The 26,298-nt window shown below is 42.6% G+C and overlaps 2 protein-coding genes across 6 annotated transcripts in view; both read left to right on the forward strand.

Moving 5' to 3' along the window:
- The window catches only part of SLC19A2 (solute carrier family 19 member 2), a 35,269-nt gene extending 14,979 nt beyond the window's left edge, over positions 1-20,290 (forward strand). The window contains exons 4-8 of one of the 3 annotated variants that reach the window (XR_012657005.1): positions 849-1,041; positions 1,892-2,033; positions 2,713-2,872; positions 17,223-17,344; positions 19,687-20,290. Coding sequence is in view for 2 of the 3 variants with exons in the window: in XM_032790871.2 (XP_032646762.1) it covers positions 849-1,041; positions 1,892-2,033; positions 2,713-2,841 (464 nt within the window). In the remaining variant the exon portion in view is untranslated. Of the gene's footprint in view, positions 1-848; positions 1,042-1,891; positions 2,034-2,712; positions 5,236-17,222; positions 17,345-19,686 lie in introns of those variants that run through there. The other 2 variants (XM_032790871.2, XM_032790886.2) reach the window with 2 other exon arrangements.
- Positions 17,255-26,298, forward strand: part of CCDC181 (coiled-coil domain containing 181) — a 29,555-nt gene continuing 20,511 nt past the window's right edge. For 2 of the 3 annotated variants that reach the window (XM_032790897.2, XM_032790921.2), the window contains exons 1-2: positions 17,255-17,344; positions 24,000-24,166. In XM_032790897.2, the coding sequence (XP_032646788.1) occupies positions 24,023-24,166 (144 nt within the window). In that variant the 5' untranslated portion in view covers positions 17,255-17,344; positions 24,000-24,022. Of the gene's footprint in view, positions 17,345-23,053; positions 23,096-23,999; positions 24,167-26,298 lie in introns of all 3 variants that reach the window. The other variant, XM_032790914.2, reaches the window with a different exon arrangement.

Consider the following 26,298-nt stretch of genomic DNA (forward strand, 5'->3'; position numbering starts at 1 on the left):
AATACTTAGCATAGGAAAGAGAAATCTCAAATGCACACCTACAAAAATAAGGATTCCTGCTGAAAAGATCCTGGAGGTGATAGTGGATCACAAATGGAATATGAGTCAACTATGTGATACAGTTGCAAAAAAATCTTACATTCTGTGGTGTTTTAACAAGAGTGCTGTATGGAAGACATGGGAAGTAATTGTCCTGCTCTACTTGACACTGAGGAGGCCTCAACTGAAATACCGCATTTGGTTCTAGGCACCATACTTCAGGAAAGATGTGGACAAACTGGAAGGAGTCAAGAGAAGAGCAACAAAATTGATAGACTGGGTTTTCTAAACCTTCTATGAGTAAAGGTTAAACAAACTGGGCATGTTTAGTCTTGAGAAAAGTCTTACCAGGCTCCCCCTCAGCCTCAGATCTATTAGGAGCTGTTAGAAAGAGGACAGTGATCAATTGTTTCCAAGTCCAGTGAAGATAGAACAAGAAGTAATAGGCCTAGTCTGCAGCAAGAGAGATTTAGGTTAGATATTAGGAGAAACTTTCTAACTCTAAGGGTAGTTAAGCACTGGAATAGGCTTCCAAGGGAGGTTGTGGAATCCCCATCACTAGAAGTTTTTAGGAACTGATTAGACAAACACGTATCAGGGATGCCTCGGGCAAGGGTTTGGACTTGATGGCTTTGTAGGTTTTTTGCAGCCTTACAATTTCTGTTTTTTAAATGTGCACAGTAGTGGAGCTCCCCTCATACACATCTCATATATTTAGACATTGGTTTCCCTTAATCTAATGCAAGAAGACTTAAGCTGAATGTCTGAGCAACTATCAAATTGTATTTTGTTTTCCTTTCTACTTACAGGAGCTGTTGCTGTATTTGCTGTGGGTTACATAAAAGTATCCTGGGCTACCTGGGGTGAGGTGGCATTGGCCCTGTTCTCCCTCTTCATTGCTGCTGCTGTATATGTCATGGACACTGTTCGTAACATCTGGCTGTGTTACGCCTCATATGTAATCTTCAGAATTGTCTACATGCTGCTCATCACAATAGCAACGTAGGTATTTTAATAAAAAAAGAAAACTTGACAAGATTATAGCAGTCTGTCTCAAAACTGGCCAAGGGAGTTTTCCTCAGTGGGACAAATTGGTTGTCTTGGCCAAATTCCAATAACAAGTCTCCTCCTTAAAGGAGGAGGGTGTGAGTCAGTGCAAGTGTGCCCCTTTCTGGCCAGGCAGGGCATGGGCCCAGCTCACTCAGCGGATCGGTTGGTCTTCTTTCTGGTGTCCAGGCATCTGAATATCCTCTTTGTTTTCAGGTTTCGCAGGGGGTTGGTCCCTTCATCCCTGGGCAACTCTTTAGAAGTTTGCTGACAGGAGCTCCTTTCTCCAGCCTGCTTAATCTTCTGATAGCACCTGCTTCCCAGCCCTTGTATCCCCCCAGCTGCTGAGAGACTGCCAGTCAACAGTGGTTGGCAGTGCCTGTATTAATCCTTTAGTTGCTGGGCCAGTGTGGAGTACATACACCCCGTGCTAGTGGGTCTTCTGTATCTCTTCTGAAAGATGGCCCCTTCCAACGGCACAGTGCCAGGCAGGTACCAGGAGAGAGTATTTCAGTACTGACTCAGATAAAGAGTGCGACTTACTGAAGTTCTGAAACTGTTTTCTGCAGCAGTTTGGGTTTCCCTGTGACATTTTCCCCAGTGCTAACCAGGTTTGACCCTGCTTAGCTTGTGAGATGTGTAAGATCACAGTGCCAAATGATGTGACTGTGGAAATATTTAGCCAGTTTATGAATTAACTTTTCACCCTACGTAGCTTGCTTATCTAAACGTTGTTTTACCTTGAAAGGTTCCTTCTTCGCTTTTCCTCCTGTATTCACATTTCTCCCTTTGGTTTTCTGCTCAGGTTCCAGATTGCTACCAATCTAAGCATGGAGCGGTACGCCCTGGTGTTTGGTATCAATACTTTCATTGCCTTGGCTTTGCAGACTTTGCTCACCTTGATTGTTGTCGACTCCAGTGGTCTTGGGCTAAACATATTCACACAGGTAAGGTCACTGCTTTATTTTTACTAACTGGGGAAGAAGGAAAGGATGTAAATCAGGATGTGGAGCCTCTCTCCTGCCTCTGTCGTGTGTGTGATTCTGGTCCAGGTTGTTACTGTTCAGAGGGTGTTCAGTGGCCTGCTCTGTGACCTTGTGAGTGGAGAGGGAAGAAGAAGAAGGAGAAGAATGTTTCAGTTCTTTGCTAATTGACAGTTATGTCCATGTTACAAAACCACTACCACACTTAGCACCAGTTGGCTGCCTGTTAATTTTCTCTGAGTAGTCAAGGATGGAGGCTGAGCTCCCATCTTACCCCATTGAGGCAGGGTTTGAGGCACAGGTGTATGGGAGAGCTGGGCTGCCACTGTTCATTATAGACCTGTTCCTGTAGCCCTGTGCCAGTGAAGCTCCTGTTTAGTTCACTGAGAGGTTTTTCTGTGCTCACACTGCGGCATTGGTCCCTTTTAGGTAAGCAGTCTTGGAGACTAAACTCCATTTGTCTAGAGTCTTTCACCAGTTCTAATGAAAGTAGTGATTAAATCCAGATGATGAACTAGATGCAGCACACTTCATTCACCAATCTTATTTTTAAAAAACCCTGAATATTTTTCCTTTCATATAAAGATGGAGAGGAGTGGATTTGCTAACCTTTAACTTACCAGTTTTCTCTCCCATTCTGCAGTTCATGATCTACGCTAGTTACTTTGCAGCCATATCGCTGGTGTTCTTGGTCAGTGGCATATACAGTATTATGAAGAATTACAGAAGACAGGAAGAGATGCCAAGCAGATCTACTACAAGCTCTCCTTAGTGCAGCAAATGAGGACATGTTCAGCTGTCATGTATGAAGATGAAGTATTTATTAGTGTCTTTGCCACTTGTTTTCCAAGGCAGTCATCTGAAGTGTAATTTATACTATATTAGTAGCACACATCAGAGGGGAAATTATTTAATTAGATCTTATCTAAGTAAGAATAGACATTCCTTCTTGAATGCCCTTTTTTATTGTTCCGTTCCATGTGTAGGAAGGTGCACTGAGGTATTACAAGTTTGCTCAAAAAGTGAAAGGCTAGTGAAACCTGGGGCTCTGAAGATCATCAATGCAAATAAGGTTTTGTGTGTATAAATGCACCTCTATCCACCTGTCAGTGTTTGAGGATGAAAAGCCTGGAGCTACTGTAGGTCAGTGTGAGGTTCACTAGCAGAGCTGTGGGGAGGGAAATCCGGGGCTGAAATAGCAGGGGGCATGCTATAGGTCAGAATGGAGGTGCATTGGCTGAGCTATGTTGTAACTGGCGTTGTGCCTTACCCATGCTGTTAGACGCACACTTCTGAGCACTGAATATATTTTAAATTTTAGGTTTGTATGTCTGCACGTTTCTTCATATCGCTTGTACTATTTCTACCTGGTCTGCCATCCTGTCTGTCAGAACATCGGACCTAGCTTTCCTTGGTTCCCTCCCCTGAAAGCTACAATGTGTTCTTGATTAGCCTTCTGACACCAGTGAGTTGGCTGTTGGCAAATACATCTTGTTCTGGGAAAGTCCATGCTGAGGCTTGCTTCAAAAAGGCTATAATGCTGGAGAGAACCGAAGAAACTATTTGTCCAGAATACTGGTTTGTGGGATCGTGGATGTCCTTTAGGACTCGACTCCTGTGATGCAAAGGCCACTGACCCTGAATGCTGTTACTATAGTAAACTAGTACTGGAAATGAAGTTGACTGACTGCAGTTACTGCAGTTTTTTCATTTAAATACTCATTTCTTTGGCATTTTTTCTTTTAAAACACTTGGTGACATCCTATTCTGATCAGATCTTTCCATTCTGAAACCCTTCCCCCTTTCTAACTGGACAAGAAAACTCAATGCATCCTAAATCCTACCTTTGTTCTGCAGTTTGGACTACTAGGGACTAGCCTGAGTAATTTGGAAAAGGAAATACACAAAATGATTGCACTGCTGTATCTAAATTGGGTCTTGGGGGGGGGGTCAGTTGCTCTGCTGTATGCTTCCTGTCCAGCTGATTCTACCTTTATTTTTAAATGCAACTGAGGTTTCACAGGGTGGAAGATTTTTTTTTTTTTTTCTTTTTCTGCTGAGTTCTGCGAATTGTCCATGGGGGGGGATGTTGGGAAGGGAGATAGTTCCATGAGAGAATGCTTTTCTTACAAAGTGAGCCACAGAATTGAGTGTGTAAGCTCATGATTCTCCTCCTGTCCAGGACCTGATCCATCTCAGGTTTGAGTTACTTTAAAGAGCTCAACAAGTATAGATGGACCTCAGGCAAAAATCCCAGGATATGGACTTCCTGATGTTTGAAATCTGGTTTCTTAATGTTTCCTGGGGCCATTTTTTGCTGACGTCTATTTATATGTACGTTAGCTGCCATATCCTGAAGAAGAAACTTGAAAGGAACATTTAAGTGTTTGTTTTTTTGTGTTTTTGTTTTTTTAAGAAAACTTCTCAAGCAGTGTTAGAGGGTAGGTTTTAGGCCAGGAGAAATAGTGATTAAACATAATTTGATAACTGTTCTCGGAAAACGGATGGCCATTTCACATGCAGCCCCTTGTGATATAACCTCAGCCTGGTTGTAGGTGATACAGGAGCATGCTGTAAAGAAGAAGCTGAACCTCTAGCTGTGGCTTCAGGGTGGGGAGGTGGGAGAGGAGACATGGTCAGGGATAAGGAGGCCAAAGCTGGGGATGGGGCTGGAGCAGAGCTGGGAGTGGAAGGCCTGGGTGGTGCTCCCTCCCCACCCCCGCGGGGGATGGCCTGAGCCCCACCATGCCCTCCCCCCTTCCCTGAGCGTTTGCCCCACAGTTTGGGGACCACTGTTACAGAGCGATGTTACTAATGGATTGTGGCAAGATCAAAATGTCTGTAGTACAAAAGTTATTGCCATGTCTGTTTTAAATATATGGTCACTTAACACTGTATTTATTTAAACCAATGAATGTAGATGTCTTAAGCCTGGAAGTCCTTTTCAAGTTCTTATGCTATGCCATCACTGTGGTATCGAAATGCTGCAGTGAAGGAGTAGTTTAAGAACCTAGATAAAGATTTTGTTGTGGAGGGAGTGATGTTTGTGGAAGCAAAGGTACATACATATGAAATATTGCAAACAAGACATAATCATGGATAGGACTTTATTTGGTTTTGTTCTGATATTACAGCAATTTTATCAAATAAAGTATTTTACAAAGTATTTCCTAAAATGATCTTATCTGTATTTCAACACCTTGCTTATCTTGAGCATTGCTACAGCAATGGACATGGCTTTTTCTAATAGTTGTTATGTAACAGGAAATGGGGGAGGAGGGGCATAATTAATTAAAAAGGAACCACAGCTACAACAAATCTTGGTGGATGGCAATTAACTATTTACTGTTCTTGGTAGCTTTGTAGATGTCAGTATGGCTTGGCTTGGCTTTTGTGAAACCTGATCCAGTAGAATGAGGTATGAGAGAGAATGTAGGCACTCGAAGAGTAGCTGTTGCTCATGTGGCCACTATACAGCAATGGTCACACAGAAGGACTCTTGCATCGATGTAAGTACTGAAGACATGAGCCACAGGCCTGAAAATCAAACGGCAAATATCCTAGGTAAGAAGTAGAGGCCAGCCATGAAGGGGAAGTACTTTAAAATAGGATTTCTGGGTCCACATCTGAAAATTAGATTAGAGGGGTAGGGAGACAAAAATAGTGCTGCTGATGTCACCACCACTACATCCACCAGCAAGCAAAAAGAAATAATGCTACCACAGTGTCTTCTCTGTAACCAACTCTTAAAGATAATTGCCTTGGACTCTAGAGTATTTTTAATTAGCTGTATGTACTACACCTCCCCCTGCCAAGGCTTCTGGCTTTACAGATGCTATCTTGTTTAAAAAAGTCTCCTCTCTCATATTTAATGTATGAAAGAGCTGAACAAACAAGGCAACTTCCCCTATACAAGCAAAATGGTGAAATTGACAGCACACACAGTGCCATTAAAAGCAAGAAATCTATATAATGTAGAGTAGTAGTCTTTTTTTTTTAAAATCTTGTGTGGACATTTTGTCCCAAATTGGTGGTGTCCCTCTAATTTGGAAAAGGGTTGCTTTGGTCTGGGACTATATTGATTTGTTGTATCCTAGTGCTACCTAGGGCACCAACCAGATTACTGAGACACCAACACCTACCAAGTGCAAAAAAAAAAAATCCTGAAACACTTATTGCTCTTAGAATACACATGGTAGTGGGCACTGTGTTTGGTAGCAAGTATATGCAAGTTTGGGCCAATAATAAGGGAAAGGTTGAAACACATTTTTCTAGTATTTCACTTTTACAAAGTGCTTCTCATCCAAGATCTTAAAAGTACTTTACAAAGAAGGTCAGTATCATTACTCCCATTTTCCAAAGGGGGAAACTCAGGTGCAGAGATGAAATGATGTGCAGGATCACCCAGCAGGCCAGTGGCAGAACTTAATTCCTTATCTTTAATCAGAAAATTGATGACAATAGTTCACCCTTCTGCCTTACCTGGATGACTAGATGAGCTGACTCAGCTGCGTTTCCAGGCAATCTAGGGGATTAAAACCTGATGCTCACAGCTAGATTAAGTTGTGATGGTGAATTATAAAGGTGAGATTCACTCGATGTGTTTCTGCTTGGCACAAGACTCCCAGTGGAAGGCAGTTTGCTAGGCAGGAGGTCATAATTGCAGCCAGAATTATCCGTTTGTAGAGTGCCCTGGAGATAGTGATGCTCCAAAAGTGCATGGGTGTGGCTAGGTTTGCAGTGAGCCAGCAGCAGTGAGGGCATTCTTAGAAGCCCCCAGCAGAACTTAAAACTAACATCTCCCATGGACCAACCCTAGTGGGCAGGGGGATGGAGTGGAAACACCTCCCTTGAAGTAAATCTGGAGGTAGAACATGAACTTCCTTGCACCAGCTATGCCACATTACTTGCTATGGATGCTTTGCTAAAGCTTTATAGTCCCAAGCTTCTCCTTTCTTTTTTTGGTAGGTCTAGTATTACCTGTGGAAATTAGAGCAGGCTTGATGCAGAATCTGTAATGTGAGTTGTCTTGTGAAAACAGAGTCTGTCTTAAGTGTTCTGGTCAATAAGCATCTATTTCAGTCTAGCTGAAGGTGACATATCCAACCAACAGTTCTCTGTGCTGTCATCACTTGCCCATTAAAACTGTGTTTTGAAAACCAATGGCATGTTTACCATAAGTGCTAGGAGACTTTCAGAAAAGAAGTAATACAGCAAGTTAAATTGGCTATTTAAATGTTACTATAACATTTGTCAGAATTAATAGTGGAGCCCTACATTATTTGCAAGGTGTTGACAGGAGCTTAGCAACAGTGACACGCTCCCAACCACCTAAGAATGCTGCTGATAGCCACCATTTCAAACAAAAGGATTTCTAGTTCATAATGACCTGTTTCTATTTAATGTTTTATGTCTGGTTTCATTGCCATGCAACAGCTACCAGAGCTGCTAAGCACAAAGATACACTGTGCTACAAACTACAAGTGTTGTTGGTTTTACACTCTATAAACATCAGACAATGTAGGATTTAACTGTTAAGATGTTTTTATACTTAAAGATCTCTTTGAATTCTTTCCATTCTACCCGTAGTCATAAATGAGTCATGAAGCGCCTTGAAATTTGTGGAAGTTTATTAATTTGTGTTAACTTCAACATTCTACTCCTAACTTCATTTGAATTTGGTCAGTGTTCATTGCCAAACAAAACATGTTTAATACACAATCTGACAAATGTAACCTTCATAACCTCAAACATTGATGTATTCATAAATCATTTAATACCATTTATTTAAATGTGTGCCCTAATGGTCTTCTCTTAAAATGTGTCCTTCCACAGTAAGTCGTACAGTTATAACAAAACTTAGTATACTGAAATTCTGTGGCCTGTCAGAGGTCTATTAAGGTATGTCTCATTAAAAAAAAAAAAAAACACACAACAAATTAACTATATAACCAAGAACTTATTTCAGTTGGCTTATTTGTACTTATGAACATAATTATTGGAATATTGTGTATGAAAAAGGAAGTGATTTCTAAAGTTTCTCACAATCTTAACTCAAGACTTTTTATTAGTGCAATTTAGAAATGGACATCAAAAACTCACTTCATGTTAACCCCGTTGGTTGGGTTGGAATACTTATACTTAGCATTCAACACTTTTCGTCTTTACCTGATTTTTCACTGCCCTGCACTTGTAGCAATTTGCATGTATGCAAATCCATGTTGCAATGGTTTAAAATGACTAAAGCAGTGGAAGATAAGATCCTAGCTATCAGTGTTTAAGGTGGTAAATAAGTACCTCACTTTTAAGAATACTTAGCACTTACACTTAATACTGTCTCTAGATCATATAAGTACTTGGTCCTGCCATGAGGGCAGGGGACTGGACTCAACCTCTAGAGGTCCCTTCCAGTCCTTGAATCTATGAATTACACAAGTGTTTTTCAAATGAGATACAGAATGGCTCAGTGACATGTCCAAAATCACACAGCAAGAAGACAGTGACAGAAATGTGAATCCTTGCTGTATAACTTCCAAACCCTACTTTAGATAATTAATATTCATAGTTTATTTAAGAACCATTACACTGCAATAGCAGTTGAAACATTATTATAGTATTGCCAATAATAGAGAGCACTCTCACTACACGCTACTGTTTTTCAAATTTTTGCATAAACTTCAGTCCATAAGGCATTTTATCATGTTTAGTAGTAATGCTGAAAGCAGAATTTTTTGAGTTGTTATATATTTTTTGATCATTTGTTTAGATGTGAGAATGGGAGAGTGTTGTTTTCCTCGATTTAAGCATTTTCAGTGTGCTTTTTGTGCACATGAGCTCAACAGCCTTCGCAAACAGTGAGATGCCTTATACACACTTTCCGAAGCAGCTAAGCTCCTCTATTTTACAAGTGGGGAAAGAGTTGGGGGGAGGGGGTGGAATTTGCCCATGGTAATATTGTGAGTTGGTGTTAGTGCCAGGGTTAGAACTTAAGAACTCCAGGCTCCCAAAGGCACATGAAGTTCTTTAGATAAGTACTTCTCAAGGGCTGTAATGTGACCTAGAAGTAGATTGGAAGAGGGTGGTTGATGGAACACATCTCATTGATGAAAAAGCAGAGAAACCTTTTAGCTACTGGGGCCCAGAAAAAACCTGGGCAAGGGAGGGAAGGAATAGCTTCCTCCTCCTTCTGTTCCTGCAGTCTCTACAGCCCTTCTTTCAATCCTACTGCAGATCTTTGCACCTCTTTTTCCCCCACTTGCCAAGTATCAGATTCAGGGCAAAGTAAGTGGCACATCAGGGCCCGTGGAGATAACCTCACAACCTTTTGGAGTGATCGTATCAGAGCTGGCTGTGTGGGCACGGTGAAGCTAGGAGAGGCACTTCGATCAGAAGTCCTAGCCACCTGCAGTACCCAGAAGCCTCTAATTGTTTCTTCACATGATCCCCAACAGATTGTGGGATTCTGGGCTATTGTCTGAGTGGCCGAATTGCATAAACCACAATGTTCAGAACCACTGATCTGTCAAGCATGCTGCTGTCAGGGATTTTAACCCAGACGGCAAAGTTTGTTGTCTGACCGTGAGAGAGACAGGCAACACCAGCAAGGTTCGATCAAAAGCTTTTTATTGACAAGTGCACGCATCAATAGAGAGCAGCTTGTCTTCCGAGAGAACCAGCCTGCTCTTTACGTCTTAGTATAAGCCTATATAGACAGTTCCGTCGCGTCATAAATTATTTACTTGAGCAACTAACTTCCTTTATTTCACAACTAGAAACTAGACACCTTTAGTATACTTGCATGCCTAAAGTTAGAAATGTAGGGGAGTTAAAAACAAACAAAGAACAAAACCATGGAGTGTAAACCAGGAGGCTGGGAAGCTAGAGTTCTTATTAATTTTTTGAAGGGGCTACTTCTAACATAGCACATTTGGTACTGTGCCAGGAATGCAGCTTTTTTCTTATTTTACTTTTTTTTTAGCGCTTTGTGAGACATGCTGCTTTTTAGTTTTGTTTTTTTTTTAATGAGAGACGATTATCCATGTTTTTTTTTTAGTCGAGCTGAATTCTTTGGATCTCTTGCAATGTTAGTGCGAAGTGAGTGTCTTTTTTTTTTCTTTTGTTATTTTTGTCAAAACAGTGCGTGGGCGCCATCCCAGGCCGGAGAGATAGAGACAATCACCTGCTGTAATCTTCCGCCTTGCTTTCTAGAAATAATCAAAAGCACAGTAGATTGGCAAAGGAAACAGGGGAGACGTATGTATGTTTCGCCTTGTAACTTTCCCGCATGTGTCAGAAGGCAGAGAGGAGAAATAGCTATCATCTCAGCAGGGAGAATGGTCCCGGTTAGGTGGAGGCGGGGCTTTTTGCGTGGAGAATGGGTCCAAGCAGTCAGGTCTGTGGCACTGTCAACAGCGGTGTTGGTAGTGCCGCCGGCACTGGCTGTTAGCCATCGGAGGCCAAACAGTCTTGTGCTGGTGGTAGGACCTTGAATGAATGTTTTCTGGTTTCAATCAAGGAGGCGTCAGGCTGCTAGCGCGCTCGGGTTTGCTCTAGACTGGTGAGAAATGAAACCTAACACATGGGGATAAGTCGCTTGCAGTGTTGTTGGGCAATCTCATGGAGCTGGCGTAGGCGACAAATTTAGAGCCCCCCGCTTCGGTCTCTTCCTTTTGTTGTGTGTACAGTCCAAGTGTGTGACTGTGAGTCAGTTTGTCTATCGGATCAGCCGACCTGCCAGTCTACATTTTTTTTCAATTTATACCTTATTTTTGACTTTTTTTCACCTGCAAAGGGAACTTTATTACCTGTTTCTTAATATTTTCTGGTTTAAAAAATGAACATGATAAATCATTGTTAATTGTACTCAGTACATAGTTTTTCATTATTAATATGAATAGTTCCACATATGGCGTTTTAATGTGACTAAAGGATAGGGACCTTATGGGTTACTAAAGTTGGTGCAAGAAGCAGAAATAGACACTTGCACTTTGCAGGAGGTTTACTAATACAACTATGTGCAATAGCTTCCACCGCGCCTTTTGGCTAGAAATCTGAGTAGCCAGCAAGGATCGATGTACAGCATATGGGGAGGTGGTTAACTTTCATGTCTTTGCTTTTGAAAGACTGTGTGGTATGGACAATCGTGTAACAACAGGTTTGGCATAGTAACAAGCTTTGGCCCAATGAAGTTTTTTTTCTTCACTTAAGGCAAGAAGCATTAGAGCTTAGTCATTTATCACATTCTCTCCGATTTATGGTCTAAGACACTTCTGTATTCCAAGTTGAATCAGCAGAGTATTGCATTTTCATTTAACACTTTTTGTTTTGATTTAAACTTGACTATTTATAAATAATAATTAAACAACCATTTCGCCCTTTACAGACAAACACGACAAGGAAGGTTAACATGGAAGAACACAGAACATAATTCCTGTTGTGCCAGTAAAGCAATGAGTACGGATGAAGCTGTTCTCGCTGCATAGTTTTTCATTGGTTTCTGAAGACCAAAAACAGAGGTCTGCCCTTCTAGGCAAGACAAGGATCTGTCGTTAACGAAGTAACAAGTACCTCTGTGACTCAAGGCAACACGAGGATACTGTCCGACCATATTTCTGTAATTTATTACAAACTAGTAAGACACTAAGAACTTTCCTTTATACATCTTACAAGGTCTTGCTGCTGTTCCCGTCCAGAACTACACGAATAACTTCTATTCTTGTAATTCACTTTGCTCAATAGACTACCCGACGTCCGTCGTGAGGCTTGTCACCTGGACAAAAACACATGGCCCATTGGGCAAGACCATTTACTTACATATATTCAAAACCTTAGAGGGTTACCCAGAGACGCGGTACATCATCGTTTGTTGCGCAGGCTAACAGCAAAGAGAATTACCAGAGCAGAGGAACTTAACGTCTAAGTCAGGCTGCCACTTCTCTATGTGACAGATCTGACGATAGTACAGGGGACGGGACTAAGATACAGTACATTAGTCTTATTATTCAATATATATCACACATACCCTTTTACTAAAATAACCTTATTACAGAACTTTGGAGCAAGAAGCTAGAACAAGCACACCCACTTTCAGGAGTTTTACTCAATACAACTCTAGTCCAATAGCTTCCCACCATCCCAGCCCTCTGGCTAGAAATCTGAGGTAGCCAGAGGATCCCATGTACAATATGGGGAGTGGGTTAACTTTTCATGTCTTTGCTTTCAAGACTGTTGGTATGCAATTTTAACAACAATTTTTTGCAATAACAATTTGGCCAATGAAGTTTCTTTTTCTTACTTAGGGAAATGCATTAGACTTTTAGTATATATCACATTCTCCTGATTTATCCAAACACTTTGTATTCCAAGTTGAACAAGACAAGTATCTGCATTTTATTTAACCTTTTTGTTTGATTTTAAACTAGACTATTTTATAAAAATATTAAACACAACAATTCCGGCCACAAGACAAACACCACAAGACAGAACCATAGAACACAAAACATAATTCCTGTTGTGCCAGTAAATGCATGGTACATTGAATGCTGTTCAGCTGGCATCAGTTTTCTCTGGTTATCTGAAAGACAAAAAAACAGAGGTCTGCCCTTCTAGGCAGACAATCAATCGCTTAAAATATACAAGTACCCTTGTTGACTTCAGGCAAACAGAGGAATTACCCCATATTTTCTTGTAATTTATTTACAAACATTTCAAAGACACCAAGAACTTTCCTCTTCAGCATTTTTACAAGGTTCAACTGCTGTTCCCTCCAGCAGCTACAGAGTTAACTTCTCACTCTCCCTTAAATCACTTGCTTGTCTCCCAACAGCTACTTCTATCAACTCAATCACCATTTCACATAAGTCCTGAGTATTTGAAATCTACATAGGGAGACCCACAAACCTTTGTTAGCAACGACTTGGTCACGTGCAATCTGGTTTTGTCTGCTAATTTTATCAGCCTAACAATCCCCCTTTGTCCCTAGAGGACCATAACGGACACTTGACAACATAACACATTTAACAATTGTACGGGAGAGGCTATGTAACCATACCAACAGGTCCTGGAGAGATCCCTCAAAGACTAAAAGTGTGATAAGAGGACAGGCATGAAAAAACAGCACAATGATTATAGCTTGTAAATCCCTTGTAATTAAGCCAATGATTAACAAACATAACAGTTTTGTTTTCGATGCGCCACCGCCCCACCCCTAATTTAGCCATTAGCTATCGGACCACGTTTATTTGCAAAGCACTTCCTGCTGCTTCATTAATTTTTTGTTGCAAGTATCGGAACGATTGATTAATGCCGGCCTTTAGATGTATTTTAAGCTCTGGCAGAAAATGTAACAGGGACAGAAGGATCTCAATTCGACCTCAGAGCTTCCTTGCACGCATGGCTTCCACTCTGAGGAATTACGAACGAGAGGTTCAGTTCCGCCCACACTCCTACCGCCCAAACGAACAGAGCAGAAAAACAACAGTAACCGGTTGAACAGAACCAGAACCAGAACCAGATAGCATTTCCTTATCCTATTAGGGCTCACTTTTACTCATGCAGTTTTCAACATGTAACACCAACAGTACCAAGCAAAGCAAGCATAAAATAACAAGGGTAAAACAAGTAGATGGTGTAAATTCTGCAGGGCTCCCCCCATCTTAATTGCTCACCAAACTGTGACATATTTTTTTGTTACGCATCTGTCCCTCGTGTCAGGTGATCAGGCTGACACTACAGGATCGTTGGGGGAAGATAAAGAAAACACACCATATAACTGAATTTTTAAAGCTTCATTAATAAAATAATAAAACAACAACGGAGAGTGTTGGGAATGCTCCCTCATCACTCAGGAAAACATTAATGCCCCAAGCGCCTCTTTTATACTCACACACGTACGTCCAGACTGGTCACTTTTGTGTATCATGTTCAGAGAAGGGGGAGAGGTGGACGGGAGATTATTCTGTATACAGCTTGTCCAGAATTTTCAACATGCTTTCGCTTTTGGGAGGGCTGTTCCCTGGAATCTCCTGCGGCGTCTCTTTCAGAGATTCCAGTCCAGGTCAGCTGCCTGTGGCTTCTTTGGTGTCACCAAGCCACACTGGCTCCGAGGTCACAAAGGCACACTGTTGGATCTTACTGGACAGTTAAGCTTTGCAAATGTAATCTCAGTTCTGTAACTTATATTGCCTTTGGTTTGCCTTTGTCAATTTTTCTTTTTCCACAACCAGCTGGGGCCGAAAGCAGTTTTTCTTTGTATTTAGCATAGTCTGCATTGATTCTTGACCTTGAACGCAGAGCAACTTTTTTTTTTTTAATTCCTGGGCCAAGCTGAATTTCAAATTAACTCATTCCTTTTCTTAATAGACAAATTTGCTTACGCTGTGTCAGGGCTTTTTGGTGATTAAATGCTCCTCTTAGATATGTGATCTTATCTAGATTGAAGTACCTTTTAGTGGGCATTGTTTAGATGGATTTTCACACGTGTAAATATTCCAATTCTCTAAATACCTGCAGGTTGTTGAACCATAATGTATGTACATGTAATATGCTAGGGTACCCTTAGGGGGTGAAATGGAATGTTTAGACTGTCCCTCCTTTGTCCCTGAAGTATTCCTAACCTGCTTTTGAATCCTTGCACTCCACCAGACAGGGGGAAGAACAGGAACAAAATTGTCCTCTTCCTGGTGCGGCTTTGGGACATATGGCGGGGGATTTTTTACAAGAGCTCTCCATACAAACAGCTTCAAAAGCTACCCATTCCTCCATGGGTTTATAATTATACCATACAAACAAATAATTCATTTGTCCCAGCCTAAGATCAACCAAAATATCCCTTAAGGAGTTTATTCTATTTGTGAGAAAGGTTTCACCCTCCGGCCAGTCTCTAGTCGGGGACAAATGAAAGGTAAATGATGGCCATTGGATCCAACACAGATTTCTCATCTTAAATTTAACTAGACCAGCGGTCTCAGAAATCTCTTTCCAATCTCTAAGTATCAGAGACAACTGGGCGTCCCCCGGGCACTTACTGCCAATTTGTCCCATTTTGATGAAGGGACTCTAACCCCTCTTCCCCACGTTGAGGTAAAGGGACTCTAACCCCCACCTCCCCACATCGAGCGCTCACTTACCTCTCCAGGGACTCGAACACCTGGACTGGGACTCACACCCAGGCTGGGACTCTAACCCAGACCTAAGTTGTCAAGGACTTTAACCCCCACAATCTGGACCCTACTCAACGGGTAGGTGGACATTGCTGGATTTCTACAAGCTTCAGCTGGTTCACAGAACACGCCTTATCGCCAACGCAGAGATTAGATCACCAGGCAAGGCTCCTCTAAACCGGAGGATGCGCGCTGCATTGCCTCAGGGTCTGATCCCCTGCCGGAGAGTCAGACGAGTACCGGCGGAGTCGCCAAAGATGTCAGGGACTTTAACCCAGATGGCAAAGTTCATTGTCTGACCGTGAGAGAGACAGGCAACACCTGCAAGGATATGAGAGAGGCACAGTGGATAAGGTATATCTTTTATTGGACCAACTTCTGTTGGTGAAAGAGGCAAGCTTTGGAGGCTCACAGAGCTCTTCTTCAGGCCAATGAAATTGCTGTGTGGGCTGGGCCTTAGCAAAGGAGTCTAGAAGCAGTGGGAAGGCTGCTAGGCCAGTTACGAGTTACCAAATTGCAGGATTTTATCACCAGTCTTGTAACATTTGAGGTTTCCTTAAAGCCCCAGCTCCTGCAGATTTGGCTTACTTTTCTCTTTTTCTTTGAAAAAGTAATTTTCTGTGCACCTTGGCTGAACAGACGCTTGAAACCATGCCTACTGTGGGACCCAACAACAGCTCAGAAACCTGCGGGGGAGGGGGGAGGAATGGAGGGGAGAATCCCAGTAGTGGTTATATTTTAAGTCTCATGATTTCTGGGCCCTGACTCTCGCTTTGTGTGGGCTATGCTGGAGACTGTCTACAAACAGGCCATGGGGCTTGGTCACCTGGTGCCTTGAGGCAAAGACCTCCAGTGGCACATGTACTGTGTGGTGTGAGATGTCAGCCTGTGGTTGGACGGGGGCTTCCCCAGGAAAGCAGGGGACACGGGCAGAGGGTGCAGTGCCCCAGCACTGGGCAGCTGGAGGGGAGGTCACAGCCTGTGTTAGCTCTAGCACTAACACACCTGCTCTGGGTGGCCCTGACGAGCACCAAGATGGCGGCACGCCAGCCTCTACCCACATGAGTAGTTATCTAGGTCTCCATGGAAACCGGAACAAGCAGAAGTCTCGTCTATTTTCTCACGAGACTTCCCCCGCCCTCTCCTTGTTGCTTAGGCAACGGAACAGAGAGAGAAGTTTGGCCCTTTTGACTCGCCGTTTCAGCGCGGGGCTCTACAGGTGAGTGAGGGGAGCTGGGGCTGGGTTGGTCGCTACTACCATGGCAACGGCAGTCCCGGAGGGCTCCCGGCACAGTGCGCAGCGCAGGCGAGAGGGGCCGCGGCGGGAGCGTCAGGGGAGGGGCGGGGGCAGAGCGCAGGGAGCGGAGCCCGGGCACAGGGAGCTGATGGGACCGGCAGGCGGTGGCCGGGCGCAGAACCCCGGAGTCCCGGCTCTCAGCGCGTCCCTCTGCCCCGGTTCCCTGTGCGCGGGGAACCTCCCTCCCCCGGCCCCTGCGAGCTGCTGCGCCCCGCGCCGCTCGCTGAACTAGGCGGGGCGCCCTGGAGGCGCTGGGGGGTTTCGCTCCAGGCCGCCGCCGTGACCCGGTGCGCGGTACAGCCCTGGCCGCTAATGCGCTTAGCCGCAGGGCAGAACTAGGCGGCTTGTCTCCGGCGGTGGGGGTGGCGACTGGCTCCTTCGCAGTGTGAACATTCATACGGTGGAGAAAGGTAAATCGGAGATCTCCGCCGGGGCCGGGTGCTCCCAGCACAAGGCTGGAATCTGCTGGAGGTGACAGGGGTCCGTGCTTGGCTTTGCATTGCAACTCACGTGCTGGGCAAGCCGCTGTCAGCGCTCTGTGCCTCAGTTTCCCCACATGAGTAAAATGGAGTTAGTGGTATTAATCTACTTCACAGGGGGATGCTTGCTCTTAATTTTATAATGATTTTGTTGCACGTTGCAATACTTGGGAAGAAGGTGTTATAAACATATAGTGTCTTGTGATTTTATTTCTAGGAGCCAGAAAAAAAAATGGCTGAGAGGCAGACTGGAAATGTTCTTAAAACTGTCCAGAGCATTACAGACGTTACAGCTGCTTTGTATTAGTGAGGCAAATAACTTGCCAAGTCTACTAAAGGGTTAGTCTCATGAACTTAATGCAAAATTATGGTAATAATTAGTCTCCCCTCTACACCCCTTAATTCATACACAGTAATTTTTTTGTTTTGTGTACTCTGTGTGCAATGTGATAGTGTTTAGGTCTTGCTTAGAACTTTGCAACTTTATAAATGTTGAATTCCCTCTTTTTATGCATGTCAAGTCCCTACTATGATTTTCTTTTTATTTCTTAGTTGTATTATGGTGCTAAACACTGTACAAACCTATAACAAAGACAGCCAGTAATCTGAAGACTTTACCATCTAAAGGCTTGTCTAGGCATGAAAATTTTGCCAGTACATCTATATTGGTGAGAAGAATAAACGATACTGGCAGAAGCACACTTTTGCTTGTATACCGAGTCATAAAAAAGTCACACCTGCAGCAGGCGTAACTAAGCTAGCAAAACTTTTAAATATAGACCTGGCCTAAGTGGTGAGATTTTACAGCTGAATGTGGTGGTCTGTGTGTAACTTTTTTTTTTTTAATAATTATTATCCAACTAAATAAAAACAATTTGTTTGTTTTTTAACTTTACTGTGCTGATTGAGAATTACAGTACAATAGAGACAGAGAAGTCTCACTAGATAATCCAGTTCATCCTTCTGCAGAGCAAGGTGCTAGCTAACTGCACTTGAAGGAGAGATCCTTTGCTGGTGTAAGTCAGCTTAGCTCTAGTGAAAGTTAGTGGAGCCATGCCGATTTACATCAGGTGATGGAAAAGAATAGAACATATTGAATGAGTAGTGCACTGTTTTCATTTGTTCTGTTTCTTAATTTCTAATCAGTTTTTGTCGAAGAGTAAAGCTCCATACATAATTTGGGACCACTTTAGCTCTCAAATTTAACTTTTAAAGTAAAATTGGTTTTTGATCAGAAGCAACATCTAGTGGTTAGCAGAGGATGGGAGTTCAGGTGCTATTCCTGACTCATTGCCTTGTGGCTTCATCTGTAAAATAGAGATAAAATTTGCCTTCTGAACATTAGAGGCAAAAGGTTTAATTCCTGTTTATAAAGCATTTTGAGTGTCTGTCATGTGATTCTATAGAATGGCAATGTAGATGAGTACAAAAGATACAGCCAAATCATTTCTTAATTGTTACAGCTTCCTCACCCAGGCTTGGATAACTCAAATAGCCTAATATAATTTTACTAAACAGTGCAGAATAATTCATCTTTGGTCTGAGAGCAAGCATAAGAAATTTCGGCCCAGGGGTAACTTCTCCAGAAAATTAAAGTCTAAAGAGATGAAAATAAGGATTTAAGATCTATTGAGTGCTTTCAAGTCCCTTTAAAGCCAAGAGACTTGGATGCTATGGCAATGTGTGTGGTGTAAGAACCTGAATAGGAGTTGAGAGCATCTAGTAATACATTCCATTGGTGACGTACCCGAGCCCATTTATGCACTGCTTTAAAAACTCCCACACCTCAATCTGGGTCTGTTCTGGTTATGTGATATGTATGTATCTTGTGATCCTTGTAACTGATACCTGTAATTCCTCATAACTTAAGCCTGGCCCCAAATGTACAGTACCTTCCCTCTTAACTTGTGAATATTTAATTTTAAACATTAGCTTTAATCAAAAAATTTAATCTGTTCTTGCGAGATCAGGTCCTTAGATTGAAAGTGCCCTCTCAATCATGATTGTAGGATCAATGCTGTGATCCTTTCTAATAGAATATATGTTGTTCCTCTCGAAAGGCAGCTGAATTTTGCACAGTATTGTGATTAACACCTCTCATTAAAGTGAACATATGCAGCATTTTATACTGTGATTCTGCAGAATTGTACAAGTCAGAAACTCGGGTCACATTCACTGCAAGTTTCACACAAGCCTAGTGCCCATTTGGGTGGAACGCGAAAAAACTCTGTTTTTTGGCTGAGCTCCACTTTGAGTTTTGGACTTCATTTGAACTCTGGCATTCAAATATGAACCAATCAAGGCAAATTGATTGGTTCAATCAATCAGAAGTGCATACTTCTGCACCTGAGATGTATGGTCATGTTGTGAAAAGTGCTGTTGTAATGTGCTGTGTGTAGGGGGATTTGAATACAGTTATGATTTCTGGGGGAACTACAGCATAACCCTGAAATCCCTAATCTTTGTTAATATCTCAAGGTGAAAATTACATTCGTATTTTATTTGCATTGAATTAGAGACATGTATACATGAGTAAGGAGGATAATGGTTGTCTTCCTCTTTTTTCTTCAGTTAATCATAATCCTTTGACATAATAATCACCAGTGCGACAAATTTTGATGTTAGAAACAGGATTTTGACTGAACGTGATGAGAAAGTAATAGCTATCTCTCTATTTCCAGGATCTTCTTGGGGCATGAAAGGGTCACAGCTAATTCTTGTAGACTACATTGCATTGCAAACTTTTGCTGCTTGGAGATCTGTTTGTGCACTGCAATACCATGAGACGCTCAGGGCAACCTCCAGGTTGTAGCAGAAGCCACAAAGTGCAGGAAAAGAAACTTTTTTAAACAATCACAATATTCTGCATTTATACAGATATCATTAGAAACAAGGAACTGAAGATCTAGAATGTGTAGGCAAAACCGCAAAAAGACTATATTTTCCATGCATTGTCAGCAGCTGCCCAGTAGCTGGTGAAAGGACACTGCATCATGTGCAGCCTCAAAGGGATGGCCCAATCTTGTCATTAATAAATTGTTTACTCTGTGCTTTGCTGACAGTCTGGGTAACTCCCACCATGTGAGTGATTCTTGTCTCTCTGCAGAAAAATTGTAACTTTGGCTCTCAACCCTTTCCCCAGTTTCTCTGAATTGATATCCAAATGATGTCATTTCTCCTTTAATACTGATGTGGGTGGTGTTATCTGAAAGCTAGCAACAAATGTGTAAATGTGCAGTAAGGCCTCGTGCAAAGTGTTTTAATAAATTCAAATAGTAATCTTAATCTACTTCTTTCTAACCAGAGGGTAACATATCTGCGTGTCACCATCTTATTCACTCTTTTTCAATGAGCTCTATTGTCAAAACACTAACCCTCAGCAATGAGCTATGTTATTCACAAGGTGGTAGTACCAGATGGAAATGAGGATGGAGGGAAACAGGATGGGAAGGAAAGGATGAATGGGATCTGTCTCTGATATCCTAGTTCTACTAACCCATGCTCTTTTCATATGTACCAGCTAGTTTACAAAGTATCTCTACTCTATACTGGGGTCCATAACTCATTAATTTGCAATTTATAATAAGCTGTTAACATGAAATATTGGGTTAGAACTTTAATGGTAAAGCCAGGATGGGCAGGGATGGTGTCCCTAGCCTTTGTTTGCCAGAAACTGTGAATAAGCGACAGGGAATGGATCACTTAATGATTACCTGTTCTGTTCATTCCCCCTGGGGCACCTGGGATTGGGAACTGTCAGAAGACAGGATACTGGGCTAGATGGACTTTTGGTCTAACCCAGTATGGCCATTCTTATGTTTTTAAGTATGAGATTGTGATTAAGAATTAATTTATAGTTGAATATTATTACTTTATCTTACTAAGTTGTGGTTTGATTTACTTGGTTGTACTTACCTAGTAAATGTAAAATTATCCAGAATAAAATATAAAATAGTAAAGCAGTATTTCTGATTATTAGGAATAGAAAGTTGAACTTAATAATAAATTATTGAAGTTGATTAAATATATAATCAAAATTTATGTGGTAACATTCCTATATTTAAAGCAGAAATAGATAAATTCCTTTTGGAAATTTTTTGAGTAAAGAATGAATATTGAACTCCAGAATTAAAACTTTAAGAAAGCTGCACCAACATATCACAGAATGTGAAAGGACTATTTAACTATGTAGAACTTTATGAGAAGAATAAACAGCGCAATTACTAAAAAGTCATTAAATCAGGGATGGGAAAACTATGCCCTGTGGGCTGGATCTGGCTCCTCGGGGCTTTGGATCCGGCCTCCGAGATTTCCTCCTGTGGCACCGCAGGCCCTGGGCTGCTTTCAGCAGCAGCCAGCCTGACATCTCTGTGGCCCCTAGGCCCTTGCCTCCAGGCACCACCCCCTGCAGCTCCATTGGCCGGGAATGGGAAACCACGGTCAATGGGAGCTTCGGGGGAGGTAACTGGAGGCACGGCACTGCCCCCTGCCCCATGCAGGGAGCCTGCCCTGGCCCTGGTTCATGCTGCTGCCACCCTGGATCCTGAACCCTTCCTGCACCCCAACTCCCTACCCTAAGCCCCCTGCCTGCACTGTGCACCCCTCCTGCACTCCACACCCCTCCTCTGCCTCAATCCCGTGGCTTGAGCCCCTTCCTGCACACCTAACCCCATTCCACACCCCAACCCCCTGCCCTGGCCCTACAAACAATTTCCCCACCCTGATGAGGCCCTCGGCCCAAAAAGTTTGTCCACCCCTGCTTTAAATTGATTCTGTGACTGAAAGATAGACTTTTGCCAGACCACAACGCCCTCTCCTGGGCACACACACATAGGGCAGCTCTTCCTAACCTGTCACTGAAAAGAGATTTCCAGCAATGTGATCAGCACATTGCTCCCCCAAAACTACAACTGTTCAGTGGGAGGGCGAACTGTCAGATCTGACCGTTTTTGGATAGGAACCACTTCCATCTATATATTTCAAAGAGAAACAATACCTATAAAATAATTGGACCTATGCCAGCCAAGGATAGCTGTAACTGTACCAACAAGGGTACCATCTGCCTACCAAAGCTTAATGCTCCTACTACAAAGAAGCTGCCTGATCCCATGAACTGTTGTCACTTCTAGCTGAAGTGAGTTACCTCAGCGTAAGTCTAACATTTCATCTCCTGAGAGAGAGGTACCCTTTTTTAATTGAGTTCTTCAGGGATAACATCCTTGGGGAATATTAGGTCCCAGGCATACATTCCTACCAGAAACCAGCCTTAGGAAAGAAGTTGCCTTCCTAAAGAAATGGAGACATCACAAAAATCCATCTTGCACAAGTACTATTAGTCTCTAAACTGAATGGTGAGATAAAACAATCCTGCTTCAGTATAGAGAGTTGGGCAGTCACTGTTTTCCCCTCAGCAAACCCATAGGTGAAATCTGGACTCTGAAGGAAGACCAGAAGTTCCTTGGGGAAGGAACTATGTTGCTTTCCCATATAATCAACCAGTTGGACCAAATCCCTGTGTTACATAATTCCAGGTTTAAAACTTCCATCAGAATATTGCCAAACTATTGTGTTCCAATAACTGAATGACAGATTGTGAATAAGTCCAAAGAACAAGAAGTTTACTGCGGTCAGCATAATAGAAACCTAAATTCCTTTCCATGATAACAACCAAAAATTAGGTTCCTAGAATTGTCAGAAATGAAGCTTCGCTGGAGCACCTAAAGTACTGTTTTAACTAGCACTGTGTTTATGCACAGATGCAGTTGTGTTCTTATGCTTTTAAGGCTTATTTCATTATTGCCCATGGTTATAAAAATATGTTGGCAACTCTTTAAAGATACTAACCAAATGCTTATAATTTCATCTGATTATATGCTACATGCTTTAAACTGAGCCTTTGCTCTGGTGGTATATCTTTTAGAATTAGTGTTACTAGTCTGCTGCCTTTTATTCCAGTTTCAACTGCTTTAAAGACTTACCTATTTAAACCCCTACTCTGACTTCCTTTCTGTCTATTTCCCTTTCATGCCTACTTTACTAGCCTAACAGCCACTGCTCTTGGCTGTGTCTGTGTGAGTGAACAGGTGACAGGTAATTTCTGTTTCACCCTCCTGCTCCAAAATCTACTGTTCATACTGCTGTGTGTGCAGAGAGAGAGAGAATAAGTTTTCATACTCCTCCATTTCATTTCAACTGTAGTGTAGTCTAGAACACCTTTGTCTATACTTATCCTATTTAAAAAAGGCCCTATCTAAAATTATTAAAACCTACCGATTGCTGTCTGTCTTTTAGTTTGAGAGAAACCTCCAACTGTTCTGAATACTCTGCTCTATGGGAAGCTATGAAAGGGCTCTTCTAGGACTTGTGGTCCCCAGTTCTTTGCTGTGTTGGCTTTAACCTGTGGGAATTGTTTCAGCAGAGGATAGACCTTCTTTGAATGATCTGGTAGGTCCTATGCTGCTAACATGTTAAGGAAATAAATATATTGCCATTGCCACTGCCACAGGCAGGATTGCCCTCCCTAATGTTGTTATAATAAATGAAACATCTCCCCTGCTGTTTTTATAGCTATTGAGAGAGAGAGAAAACAACAAAGCAGTAGGAGAGATGTTATCTGGTACCAGGGCTGTAGGTACACATGCAAAAATGGTCTAATGGCTAAAAAATAGGGACTAGAAGTTAGGAGATCATGGGTTCTCTTCCTGCCTCTGCCAATGACTTTCTTTAAGACTGTGGATGAACCAGTTTGCTTCTCAGTGCCTCAGATACCCATTTTACAGGTAGGAATGAAAATATCTCCCTACTTTACAGGGGTTGAAAGGCTAAATCCATTCATGATGGAAACCTCCCTGGGATCCTCTCTTGTAAGGTGCTATAGAAATAGCTAGGCAGTGGTGGTGTTCACCACGTTACCTATGCGCCACAGGTATCAACAGTATATTGTTGTGTGTCAATAAAAGTCTTGTGAAAATAAGAATATTTTCCCCTCTTGTAGCATTGCTGTAACACAAAGCCAAAATGAGTGACAAGAAAGACACTAATGACTTAAGAGAGGCTGGAGACTCAACAGAAAGTGCAGAATATGAGGATGATTTTGAAAAGGATCTTGAGTGGTTTATTAATGAAGAAAAAGAAGATGATGACGACCCTGGGGAAACAGAGGTATTTGATTAGGAAAATGCTAGTTATTTTACAGTAGACTTGGAGATTTTAACAACTTGAACCCCACATAACAATCAATGCAAAGTTTAATTTGGAATATGTATGTAATTGTAAATGTGCTGATATTTAACTAGGAAAAAGGTATTTGAGGTTCTAGTGAAAAGAGATGCAGTGCACCATGACTTTTTTCAGTTACTCAGATCATTCCTGTCTTTAAAATAGAAAAGTCAATATTCCCTATAGGGACAAAGAGAATGCGCTTGGATAAAAAGTACTTCTTCCATTTCCAAGGTAGTGTCTTTAAGCATTTGTGCAGCTCCCATTATGATTTTTTTTTTATCTTGCCTCATACCACTTTGCTACTCAAGCTTTGGTTTGTTCCAAATTATGTGAAGATGGGAATATGGAAGGATACAGTGAGAGAGGAGTTAGTGCCAAAATGGAAGCTGATCATGAAATTCACTATTTGATAGCCTGCCTGAGACAGGCTATGTTTGGTACTGCCCTCCTACCACTCTTGCTATTCTTCTCTCCTTCCTTTTGCTCTCTTTCTGGCCTCCATTGGGTGGAGGGACTGAATGGGACTCTGACAACAGAAATGAAAGCCACATCCTCCTGTGCAGTTATGAAACCATATGGGATAGAACTCAAGTCCTACTGTTGCTGGGCCTTTTGGAGACCACAGCTCTTTCACACTGTCAATTCTGGAAGCATGGCCATCAGTTCTAATAGAAGGCTGAGTTCATAAGAGCAGAGCCTTTTCCTGTAGCTTGCATCTCATCTGTGTGGTATATTTTAGCTTTGTGACTGTTTTCTATATATGGCACTTTTAAATCTCTAAGGAGGGCTATTTTGTATTCAGTTCATTGCAGACTGTAATAGGTGGGGGAAACAACACACTGTGCTCCCTCTTAGTGACTTAAACAAAAAAAGAGAGAATGAAAGTAAACAGATCGGACTGAGAGTAAATGGTTGCTTTTTGTGTATGGAAAACAGGTTTGTGTTGCCCTTCTCTTGGCCGTTTGTAACATAGTTATATTTGCTACCATCAACATTCCCTGTGGGCTGTGTGGCCATATAGCCGTGCATCTGTCCTGTATCCACTGCCCACGATACATGGCTGGGAGTGCAGCCAGGAGCTGGGAGTGTAGCACAAACAGCTCTCTGGCGCAATTTGCTACTTTTCTGTTCCTGAACTTGTTTAAGAAATCTGAGCATGCTCAGTAACATCTGCTGCAGCCTCTGCCCTTACTCTGCTCTCACTTGGAATCATGATGTGTGCTGTTCGTATAGGCTAAAAAGGTGCAGAGGGGGCACACTGGAAAGGACTGATGGGCTGAATTTGTGCGGGGGGAAAAACTGTACACACAGGGGGCGTCAGACAAAAGAAGGAGAGGGGCAGATAGGCAAAATCAGGGATGGGATAGAATTAGGGTTAAGAAAGGGGTAGAGGCGCTGCCAAACAGTGGCAGAAGGGGAAACCACCAGCATAGTGAGGGGCAGAGAGGATGAAAGTTACCCCAAATCAGATGAGCAGTGTTTGCAGAATTAGGATATAGTCAGTGATGAGCTGCCAAAACTTAACAACTGGGTCTTCAGCGGCACTTCGGCAGTGGGTCCTTCACTTGCTCTGGGTCTTTGGCGGCACTTCGGCAGTGGATCCTTCAGTGTTACCAAAGACCTGGAGCAAGTGAAGGACCCACTGCTGAAGTGCTGCTGAAGACTCGGAGCGTTGCCCAATGAGTACAAGCCCCACGTGTGTTTTTATGTGGTGGTTTTTTTTTTTTTAGTCATCCCTGCCAGGGCCCCGTCAAAACTGTTCAAATTGGGCCCCACACTTCCTAAAGCTGACCCTGAACATTGGGGTTGAAAATTGTATTGGGGGGCCATTTAGGGAAGGCTGTGCCTCCCAGAACAGCCTATCCCCCACCATCTGACCCCCACCCACATCCTGCCCCCGACTGCTCCTCTCAAAATCCACAACCCATCAATCCCCCTGCTCCTTGTCTCTTGACCACCCCATCCCGAGACCCCCCCACCCTAACTGTCCCTCAGGATCCCACCCTCTCCCCATCTCATCCCGCTCCCTGTCCCCTGACTGACCCGACCCCATCCACCATCACCCAGACAGA

The sequence above is a fragment of the Chelonoidis abingdonii genome, chromosome 1, assembly GCF_003597395.2.
Source record: "Chelonoidis abingdonii isolate Lonesome George chromosome 1, CheloAbing_2.0, whole genome shotgun sequence".
In the NCBI taxonomy this organism is placed as follows: Eukaryota; Metazoa; Chordata; order Testudines; family Testudinidae; genus Chelonoidis; species Chelonoidis abingdonii.